An 11880-nucleotide genomic window follows, 5' to 3' on the forward strand; every position below is an offset into this window, starting at 1 on the left:
CTGACCAAGGCCAAAAGAGAGGAGACATGGGGTTGGCTTGAAAGGATTTGTCTCTCAGGTGAAGGGTGTTCTCTTCTTGTGTTTTTGAATTTGGCTTTTCTTTAATTCTTTCTTTTTTTCCTTTTCTTACAAGTTCTGGCAATTAACCAAAATGTATAGGCAATCGGGTGTTTGATTGATGATTCAATCAAACACAGGGTCAGGGGAGGAAGAAAGGCATGGGGGTTTTGTTGCATGGTTAACCGAGTGAGTTCAGTTGAGTGATAAGGAGTAGCAGCATCTGCAACTTTGCTTGCTGCTGCTCTGATTTCTATTCCCAGCAGAGGGGGTGGTGGAGAGAAGAGCCAAGGAGCAAGGCTATGTAATGAAATAGTGGAAATGATAAAAACAATGCCACTAAGGGCTTACAGGATTGCAATCACAAAAAGTATACACAAGCACAAGCTAATACTACTAGGGCCTAACAAGATCACACTCACAATTTGCACAATATGGGACAACACAAATAGCCAACAAAGGGCAAACACAAGAGTAAAATTATGTAGGATTTTATTGAAGAAGTGCTTGAGCAAAAGAATAAAGAATAGGGGGAATTACACCCCTATTTATACATGAAAAATGAGAGAAGAGAGACCATTGGGAGCTCCCTATAGAGTCGTTGACAGCTCCCAATGGTCATATTTCTAATTGTTGGGAGTCCCAACGGTCATATTACGACTCTATGGTCAAAAAGACCATAAAGCCCCCAATGGATCTACTAATTACAAAAATAAAAAAACTAAAAATAAATAAAAGAAAAAATTTATTTTAATAAACAATTTTATTACAAGGAAAATGACTAAAATGCCCCTATAGGACATTTAACTATTACAAGACTAATAATTATATATATGAATATATGCATGTACACATATATTTTAACACTCCCCCTCAAATTTACGGTGAAATAACCGAAAGTTTGTTAAGGAGAAAAATAAAACGAGGTGTAGAAAGAGCTTTGGTGAAGAAATCCGCTGTCACGAAATGGTGCGGATTCCAATGCACATTAAAAGAAATACAAAAATAAAATTACATTCAAGCCTCACTATAATTCACTCAACGAAAAACAATACAAAACCCTAATACTAACCATCACTCTCTCAACCTTACGCATTCATAGACACCCTTTATTTATAGAGGAGAGGAGGAGAAAGAAGTAGGGAAAATAAGCCAAGGAGAAGCCTCCCAACAAATAGAATTTCTAGCCATTGGGACTAAGTCAACTTATTTTACTTAGTCCCCAATATATATATATATATATTGTAAATATATATATATATATATATTGTAAATATATATATATATATATATATATATATATATATATATACATATTGTACATATATAGAAATATATACGTATACATGTGAATGTATACATATATGCTATACTATATGCATAAGTATATATACAAATAGTCAATATACATATATACATACATATATATATATACATTTAATCTTAACATCCACAAGCTGGTATTTTAATGTGACATACGAAAATGTAATATTTCCTCTCAAATATTCATCTCTGACATAATGGCAATCTATCTTAATGTATTCAGCTTCGGTTGAGGACAAGGATACCTTTTGTTGCTTCTTGCATCTCCACGAAATTAAAGAATCTCTTAAAAACACAAAAAACTGTAGTTGAGATTATATCATTGAGATTTCTTTGTAATGAAACATAAGTGCACAAGCACAAAACAGCCCACTAAGGGACTATACAAGAGCCAATGCACAAGAAGACAAGCACAAAACTGGTAGGAAGGCTTACAAAGAGCCAACTACAAGAAGATAAGCACAAAGCCAAACACAAGAGGACAAACACATAAAGACAATAGCCTTCATACATAAGAAATTGCTAATAAGGTTAAGCCAAACACAAGAAGACAAACATAAAAAATAATAGCATTTATTGAGATAGCTTGAGAAAAAGCAATAATGTAAAGAGGGTCCAATCCCCTCTATTTATACACAAAAGGGAGACCAAGGGAGGCGTTGGGAGCCCCCCAACGGTCATATTTGTGACCGTTGGGGTGGCTCCCAAGGGCTCTATGAGTTGCCCAAAAAGGCCTTGGTCAAACCAAAAACAAAGAAAAAGGACAATTACAATATAGTCCCTAGTAGATTATTCTATTTATAGATCCAATAAAAAGATCAAAATACCCTTATGGGTTATAACTAATTATAAAGGTATACATGTATATTTTACTATATATATATAAATACATTTTAATTATTTATTTTAACATTCCTCTCCAATCAACATCAGTATAAGCAAATAAATCCAGAGAGGAAGAAGAGGAATAGGATAAGAAAAGCCTTTTAGTGATGGTATTCTTGATGTATCTGATAATTCTTAACACAAAACTCATATGCACAGTAGTCGGAGCATGCTGAAACTGACTGACAGAATGAATTGCATGAGCTATATCTAGTCTGGTGATGGATAAATGAGTTTCCTGTTCAGCAGACAATAGAGTGTAGGATCTTCAAGGAGAGTTTCATCTTCAAACCTTAACTTAGCATTGATCACTTTTGGGGTTTCTAATCATCTGAAATTTTAGACTCTTCACAAATGTCAGCAACAAGCTTCATTTGGGACAAAATGTACCCTATAGAAGAGTAATCAACTTCAATGCCTAGAAAATATCTCAAATAACCCAAGTCAGACATGTCAAAATTTTCTTATAAAATATTTTTAATATCACTGACTCCCTGTTTGTCACTCCTAGTTATTGTCATATCATCTACGTAAAGCAGAAGTATAACTGCTTTGATACCTTATTTTTAATAAAAAGAGCAGTGCCAATATAACAGGAATAAAAACTCAAAGAAGACATGACACTACTAAATCTATCATACCAGGCCTTTGGAGCTTGTTTAAGACCATACAAGGCCTTTTTCAGTTTAAGAGTTTTATCATTTTCAATACTGACTCCCGATGGAGGGTTCATATAAACCTCATTTAATTCCTCGTTAAGAAAAGCATTGTTAACATCAAGTTGATATATGGGCCATTTTTTAATTGAAGTCACTGCTACGAGGGTCTCAACACTGGTCTTTCTAGCTACTGGTGGAAAGGTTTACTCATAGTCACTCTCATATTCTTGAGAATATCCTTTGGCGACTAATCTGGCTTTATATCTTTCTAGAGTTTCATCACTCTTGGTTTTAACCTTAAAAACCCATCTACATCCTATAGCTTTCTTTCCTAAGGGTAATGAAGTTACTTTCCAAGTATTAGCCATTTTAAGAGCATCTAATTCTACATTCATTGCTTTAAGCCTTCAACCCATTATAGAATATTTTTAGCATCATTATAGTGTGATGGTTCATAGTAATAATGTAATGCTATTAAGCATGCTCTATAATTTGGTGTCAAAGTATCATACGATACAAACCTACTATGTGGAATAGAGATATGATTGGATCTTCTAAGTGTGTTTTTTTCTATAGAGGAATTATGTATATATTTTTCTAAGGCACTTAGAGGGTTTCTTTGCTCACCTCAGGTATACACTTGTATTGGTTTATCAATAATATTATCATTACTTGATTCATTATTTTCAATATTAGAATGTCCATTATTATCACTAAGGAATTATCATTCAAAGAAACACCACAAGAGGTTAATTCTTCTTGTGGTAAGAAATCAAATAAGTTATAATCTACTTCTTCTTTTTCATGAACGCACCAAACATATTGAGATGGACTGTCACTATGTCAGAGAGGAATATCTACGTGGAACCATTGATCTGCCATCAGAATATCAATTAGCGGACTTTTTTACCAAACCTCTCGCTACTCCTAGATTTCACTTCCTCTTAAACAAACTTTCGCTCATTGTCCCGTAAGTTTGAGGGGGAGTGTTAAAATATAAAATGTAATATATATAATAATATAATATTTCTTTTTCTGTCTTTATTTTTTATTTTTATCTAGTTCATTTTGAATTAGAATTAGAATCTAGTCAAGTTTTAATTAGAACTTGAGTAGACATATAGTCGTTGGACCTAGTCCAACGGCTATAATTAGAGTCGTTGGACTAGGTCCAATAACTCTAAAGGAGAGCTCTCCTCTACTCTTCCTTTTCTTGTATAAATAGGGGTGATTCCTTCCATTGTAAATCAATGCTTCTTAAGCATTTCTTGTGAGAAATAAAAGATTATTATTTTTATTGTGTTCTTTCATTTATACCCTTTTATGGGTTGTGCTTGTAGTGTCTCCAATAGACACCCTTTGTGAGTTTTCGTGCTTTTGTGGAAGATCCCATTTCATTACATTTATCACCTTAGGTCATGATTCAAACCTTGTCTTGTAAATTGCACACATGTATAATATCATTAAGGGAATACATATTTTTGAGGTATTTTCAAGCATTATTAGCATGCTCAAATTTTGCAAGATTAGAGCATTTTTTAATATCAACACAATTAATGAGCCAAGATATAATCTTGGCATGTCTCATTATCCACTCATTCCATTTTCTCTCATAGTCGGATATGACCTTAGTTCTTTCCTCATCTAAAAGAGAAGCTTCATTCTCGTTATCCACCTTAGTGAGAATTAGTTGAGGCTCTGCGTCGGATCCATCCACTAATCTCCAGAATCCTTTTATCTAAATATGGTGCTTTATAATTGAAAACCACATTATATAGTTGGTATTGTTAAGTTTAATGGGCATAATGGTGACATTTTCTTTGTCATCCATTCTTACAAAGTGGAAGAGAGAGAGAGAGAGAGAGAGAGAGAGAGAGAGAGAGAGAGAGAGAGAGAGAGAAATAGATGAAGTGAAAAAATAGATAGATGTAGAGAAAGAGAGTGTGAGCACCACACCACGAACTTTGAGTAGGATCCACGAGCACCCGAACTAAAGAATCAAGCCAATCTTTAAGAGGGCAATACACGATCACATGAACACTTGAACGTCAATCACAAATGAGCAAGTGCAACCATTCTCTGATACCATGTAAAGAACCAAGGGCCTTCAATCACAAACAAAGTGTCCACCAAGAATCAAAATAGGCAAACACAAAAAATGGCCACTAAGGGCACACTCAGGGCACACACAAGTAAAGCTCACAATATAAAAAAATATTATATGATTGATTGATCACAAGTATGCAAGAAGCATACCTACAATGGGGTAAACACCCCTTATTTATACTCACAAGAGGGAGCAACAACTAGCTGTTAGACTTACACAGTTTAACAGCTAGAAATCTAGCTGTTAGACCATGTCTAACAGCTAGTCAACAGCCTGTTGACTAGAAAATAGAGAAAAAGGAAAGATAAAATACAAAAAGGATATTATACATATATGTATATGCATATATATCTAATATATGTATATACATATTTGAACATGTATACATTATAGATAAATACATACATATATATAGTATATATACATTTTAACAAACATACCCTTAATATTCTTGTACATATCATTATCACCATTAGAACTTTTCCCTCCCTCTCTCTCTCTCTATATATATATATGTATATATGTTATAATGTTTGCTTCATATTTTGCTCTTTCCAGGCAAACCTTTGCCCTCTTTAATAGAATGATTATTTTCTGTGTATCACATTTTGCATCTAAATAGCCTCTTGTATACTTCAAAGCATTTTCTTCTTCTTTGAATTTATATTTGAATGTGGAAATTAGGTTGCTACAGTCCTTCTTGGTTGTGCCTTTCTGTATGACATCTTCTGGGTATATCTTTCTCCGAGGTGGTTTCATGACAGTGTGATGATTGTGGTAAGCAAAAAATTCTGTTAGATTTGTACTTAAAACTGTTAACTGTGTAGTTGAAAGTCATATGACAGGTCATTCATTGTAGGTAGCTCGAGGAGATAAAAGTGGAGAAGATGGTGTTCCAATGCTATTGAAAATACCACGTATGTTTGATCCATGGGGTGGTTACGGCATCATTGGTTTTGGTGACATTCTTCTGCCAGGATTATTAATTGGATTTTCATTAAGGTAGAACCTTAGTTTTCATGATTCATGCTTCCTTTTTACTCCTGCACATGCAAAGGAGCCACTAGCTTTGATGTATGAGATTAGCCTTTGGTGGACTTTGGAGATAGAGAAATCCCTTTTTCCGGTCTTTTGATTACTTTGGAATTGTAGCTGATGTTGTTTTGAGGTTATTCATAGTGAAACAACCTTTATGCAAGTAATAGGGGTGCACAAAAAACCGAGCTAGCTCGAGCTTAGCTTGTTTAAGCTCAACTCGAGCTTGTTCATGAAAGTAAATGAGCTGAGCTTGAACACAGGTCCAGGCTCGGTCTACATAAACGAGCGAGCTTGATCAAGTTGCTGAACTCAATTAAGCTCATATAAATAGTATGTATAAAATATGTTTGCCAAACTAAAAGAAAAGTCAGTGTTTTCCTATTGATAGGGTGTTAGACTCCCCAAAAGGTGGAGAGATTGAATCTCCTACTTTTAAAGCTTTTCATATTTTTACAATAATCTAGTCATTTTCTATGTGTAAAATTATTTTGGGTCACAATAAACAAGATTGCCAGCCACGGTGAGGCTGTTGTCCACTTTCTGGGGAGGTGGAGGATCAAATCTCACCTTAAAATGATAAAACAAAATTAAAACTATGGACAAGCTTGGCTCAGCTCAAGCTTGGAACCAAGCGGAGTCTGGACAAGGCTGTTCCAGCTCGACTCCGAGCTCGAGCCAATCTTAAACATAGGAATTTTTAAGCAAGCCAGGTTCGACCAGATCAGGCTCGGATCAAACTCAGCTCGTGTGCACCCCTAGCAAGCAATATCAGTGAAGTTTGATTATTTTGGAATAGTTTTGAGATTATTTGAATTTTCCGTTGAAGGTCAGTCATCATTATTTTTGCTCGTTGATATAAAGAAAGAATCATCATTATGACAAGTGTCAAGATAGAAAACTCAAAAGCATTTAAAATGATTTTATGTTTGTTATTATAGTCTGTTCATACAATGCTTGGCTTTGAAGTATAATGTTCTTCCTATCTCTATAAATTTGTCCCTCTTCGGTTTGCCAACTTTCTAATGTATGTTCATAAGAACATCATATGCCAAATGACAAACATAGAGCGGGGATATGATTCCAATTTTTCGATTCTTTGGTGCATGCATAAGGGGTACTCCCATTTGGGAGTGCAGGACATATCTGGTACTGCATTTGGTGTGGTTTGTATTCATATCTTTGCCCGTGTGACCATTTATGCACTAATATTTGGTATCACTTTTTTTTTTATTTTTCAGCTGTTGCTTAATTTTGAATTTTCTTTTCATGCTTCTGTAGTCTTACTCTATGAGAATAGTGAGATCGAGAGACAAAAAGGGGGAGAGACATATACCCAGTGCAATTCAGTATTCCATGATGCTAGAGATAGGCACATTTGGGACGATCCTAGCCTTCTGCACAAATTCGCTGATCTCAGACTCGAACCCGTATTTCCATGCTAGCAGTGAGAGCACTTCACCATCTCACCAAGCAACGTCTCTCCAAGATGGAGTGACTGTAAAAAATAAACCTCCCAAATTCACTTTATTAATCCTATCCCTTTTAAAACATTTAAGATTGCCCTTCAAGGTGGCGCAAGGATGTGTTATGCTGGTTTTCCACAAAGAACCTCTATCTTGCAATGGTGTATTGTTTCCAGAGACTTAACAAAGATATCTGTCGGCAGAGTATGTAGTTTGTCATTTCAATTTTTTGGACAACATTCTCCCAATATAAAATAATAATCCACAATTTTTAGACATAATCACGCAGTCCCCTTCTGCTTTAGTGTTTGATCTAGTAGCTTGAACAAGTTCCTCAAACAAACATGTAGCGATTTTAGATATCTAAAGAGTTTTCTAAATGGATGTGATTGCGGTTGCCTAGAATGCATGAAGTCGTGAACTCTCAGCTCATGACTAGTAAATAGCTGTTCTGACCTAGAAGTCATGCATGATCCATATTTTGGTATCATTTGGTCATTACATATGCACAACTTGAGGTTATGAACAATAGCATCAACAGTTGGTAGCATATCTGAAAGTGATATTGTTACTATGCTAGTCTTTATTGTAGTTCTTAGTAATTGGTAGTGCTAGATTCACTATTCTCTTATATGTAACATCATCATAGTTGGCAATGTTGTGGTAATGTTGTAAAGAGCATATTGGAACTCATACCAGAAGGTCTTGGGATACAAGTGTATTGTATTGTATTATACGATACTAAAAAAAAACAATTTAAAAAATTACAAAAAACAGAAAAAACCTTAAAAAAAACTAAGAACATAGGATGCAATAAAAAAAAATCAAGTTTAGGCATTATGATCAACTAAACATAGATGTGAACTACTAAAACATGTGAAATGATATGTAATAACTAACAAAACAAAATATCTAGTATTAAGAGCCATATAAAATAAAAACAAGAAAAACACTAAAATATACAAAATGGGTGCATCGAGAGAGTGTAATGTGATGTCCACTGAAGAGTCGTGAATCCAAGAGTCTTCAATAGCACAAACACAAGGCACAATGGAACACCACACAACTACAAAATTTTTGAAAGCTCAGTTAACAATTAACTGTAAATATAATCTAATACTTCTCGAACTCTGGTTTCCACTCAAGATAATCATGCCAGGATTTCCCCTAGTGTTGATGCCCTGAAGTGTTGTTATTTTTATCCTAGACTCCACGTGATGTCTTTGCTTCATAATCATGGGTTATGGTTTCTCTTTTTGATGTTTTGTGGGTTTCATTGTCATTTTAAACACCTACATACTTTTCTTTTATTGGGGATTTTCTTAATCTAGTTATTGTATTTGATGCAAATTTTCAGATATGATTGGGCTTCCAAGAAAAGATTGCGATATGGATATTTTCTATGGTCGCTGGTTGCCTATGGATTTGGTAAGAAATGTTCATTTTGTTGATAGAACACAAAAAAGTTAACAAATAAATAAAGAAAAAGTGAACTGTGTTGTGTTTTTCTGAAAAACTATGGTTTAGTATTTCTTTTATGTAGTTTTGAACTTTGGACTTTTGTTTTGTCATTTTCTTTTATCATGATGAGTGTATACACCAAAACTAGCTTTATAAGTGTGACTGATATGTTTACTTGGCAGATTCTTTTCTTGTAGATAACTTTACAAATATTCTGAAATGGATCTGATAATGGTAATATTAGCTAAAGTGTCAAACCCTTGGTCATAGCAACATTTAGAACAATTAGGAGAAATCTCTGCTTGAAATAAGCTGAATTGATATGAATCAGCAGCTCTTTTATCTCTTTTGCAAGTCTGAAATTTTCATGTCTGATCTAAATCTAGATATCCATGTATAAATGTAGTTTAATTGTCTGCAACTTTCATGTCTTTGTACGTTTCATTTGAGTTTAGTCCTTTACTCTTGTTTCTGATACTTTCTCAGCAGTCAATATATGGCCAGGTAATTCATCCATATCATTTCTCTTAGGGAGTCCATGTATATCTTACTAGATACACTTCCTATTCTTAGCATTTCTATGTCCAGTTTCACTGTCCCTTCTCTCCGATGCAATACATTAAGGACCTGTAGTACACAACTGAACTCAGGATAAGATTTCAACCATAATTAAATTATAGAACTGACATGCTTCTGTTTGGTTTAGGTTTGATAGTTGGGACTGTATGTGAGAGCTTGATTCAGAACAGAGTGACTTCCCTTAGAATCCCCACATTGAATGATGTTGCTCATGTAATTTGGTCTGTTTATTTAATATCTTGATGCCCAGGAATTTTAGATTGTGACATGGCAACTGCTAATTGAATTGGAAAAGCAAGGTATCATGTTGGGTAAACAGCCACCCTTACACATGGCAGTATACTGTCTGCTCTTGTTTTTCAGACCTGTCCAGTAAGCAATCATGTTCCAATGTAATATGCAATTAGCAGAAAATACTAGAATGAATTATAAGCTCTGTCAAGTATACAGTAGGCATGCAGAGATCTGAATAAGGCAGAGTTTTTGTATGTGAGCTATCCTTAAATCGATTTAAACCATCAGTACAATCCTCTAATAGATTTATCGATTTAAACCATCACTACAATTCTCTAATAGATTTAAGCATGCTTTTGTTCTACTCCATAGATTTAACCACATGTTTGAACTGTTTTGTATTGAAATGTTATATAATCTTTGTCAGCTGTGGCAATCAGCCTCTAACTAAAACCTACACGAGCAGGTCTTTTTACTACATATGTTGCTCTGACTTTAATGGATGGTGCCGGTCAGCCAGCCCTTCTCTTTATAGTTCCTTTCACACTTGGTAAGTTGATTACGAATTTTATTTCTCTTGTTCCATTTATTTACTCTCTCTCTCTCTCAGGTATTGTTTTGACTCTGGGATGGAAACGAGGTGAACTGCATAACCTGTGGACGAGAGGAGAACCAGAAAGGGTGTGCCCACATATCCAACTTAACCAATGAGTACCTATGTTGCCGAAATTGGGAAGCATGAATATGTAGGTCCAGCTCCAATTTGTGGCCCACTCGTAGGGCCTTGAGCATAGCTATTTAATGTATCAAGAACTTATGTAGGGCTTAAGCAATCTATACAGTTAGTCATGTACATTTCCAAGTCTAGTTGGTTCTGCAGATCAGTGCAGAGGTGTGTTCTATAGTGAACTTCTCATACCAGGGTTTTGTATGTTCTGCAAAATCAGGATATTATGTCTCACCACCTTGAGTGGAAGTGTAGTTTATGTTAGATAACATATTCATAACATATTCTCGTGGAAACAGTTGGTTTCTGCATCAAATTACATATCATGGGATTGTGGTGGTTGCGAAAATTCCCAAGTAGTTGCATGACGAGTTTCCAAACAAATATGCGGATCAATATTGTCTTCTAACGTGATGACCTACTGGTTTCTTTGTTCAGTATAAAACTACAAGACCAGAAAATTTCAAACCTGTTGCCTCCACAGGAGAAACACAAGAAATGTCGGCTCCTCAAGCTTCGCATCATGACCACATGTTTTGGCTGCTTAATTTGTTTGGTGGTCAGGGCCGAGAAATGCTCATATAGTGTATAACTACTAGGATTTTCTGCTCGGCAAATTTTGACCAGGGAGTGAATCACATGCCTATTTGGGGAGAGCATCGTTTAACAGCCTGGCAGGGCCGAAATGCTGCTGGTATGAATTTACTGTGGCACTAATCTACCCACACTCCAATCTTGCAGTGCTAAAATCAATCTTTTTTTTTTGCACTGGCAAGTCAAATGGCTCAAATCAACATGAATTGCTTTGCTTCGAAATGTCACTACATCGACCTTGTTTTGCAAGTTGCTCACTCCAAGGTCTGGTAAACAAACCGAAAAAGCCCAACTTGTGGTGTTGGAGCTCCGCTCGTTTTTTTTTTGTTGGGGAGTCAAGTTGACCCATTTACCAAAAAGATATAATTTGGACCCTAGGTTTATTGACTCAAACTCAATACAGAAAATAAAATGTTTCAAAAGCTGGAAGCAATAGGAATTAAATTCTGAACTTATTCTTTTTTTTTTTTTATAGGCAAGCTGGGGTTAGGCAGACCCCCACCAGTTATACAACCATACCATTGGGATTTGAACTTGCAATGTCCCAACACAAGGTAACGTGCACTCACTGTTTCTTCTACCAGACAGCTGGTGCCCCCGTTGGTAATTCTAAACTTATTCTTGCAAGCCAAACACTTTGATTATTTATTATATATATATATATATATATATATATATATATATATATATAATATTTATTACTACTACAATCATGTATAGGCTGAGCTATAACAACACATGTTCGTGTTCTCC

At 35.1% G+C, this 11880-nt stretch overlaps 1 protein-coding gene across 2 annotated transcripts in view; it reads left to right on the top strand.

Annotated features, from left to right (window-relative positions):
- Positions 1-10882, top strand: part of LOC149822284 (signal peptide peptidase-like 4) — a 117161-nt gene extending 106279 nt beyond the window's left edge. The window contains exons 10-14 of one of the 2 annotated variants that reach the window (XM_089980967.1): positions 5716-5808; positions 5891-6033; positions 8890-8960; positions 10273-10356; positions 10417-10882. In XM_089980967.1, the coding sequence (XP_089837093.1) occupies positions 5716-5808; positions 5891-6033; positions 8890-8960; positions 10273-10356; positions 10417-10517 (492 nt within the window). In that variant the 3' untranslated portion in view covers positions 10518-10882. The remainder of the gene's footprint in view (positions 1-5715; positions 5809-5890; positions 6034-8889; positions 8961-10272; positions 10357-10416) is intronic. The other variant, XM_089980968.1, reaches the window with a different exon arrangement.
- Positions 10883-11880: the final 998 nt, after the last annotated feature.

This window comes from Nuphar pumila, chromosome 11, assembly GCF_984573655.1.
Source record: "Nuphar pumila chromosome 11, dmNupPumi1.hap1.1, whole genome shotgun sequence".
Lineage (NCBI taxonomy): Eukaryota > Viridiplantae > Streptophyta > Magnoliopsida > Nymphaeales > Nymphaeaceae > Nuphar > Nuphar pumila.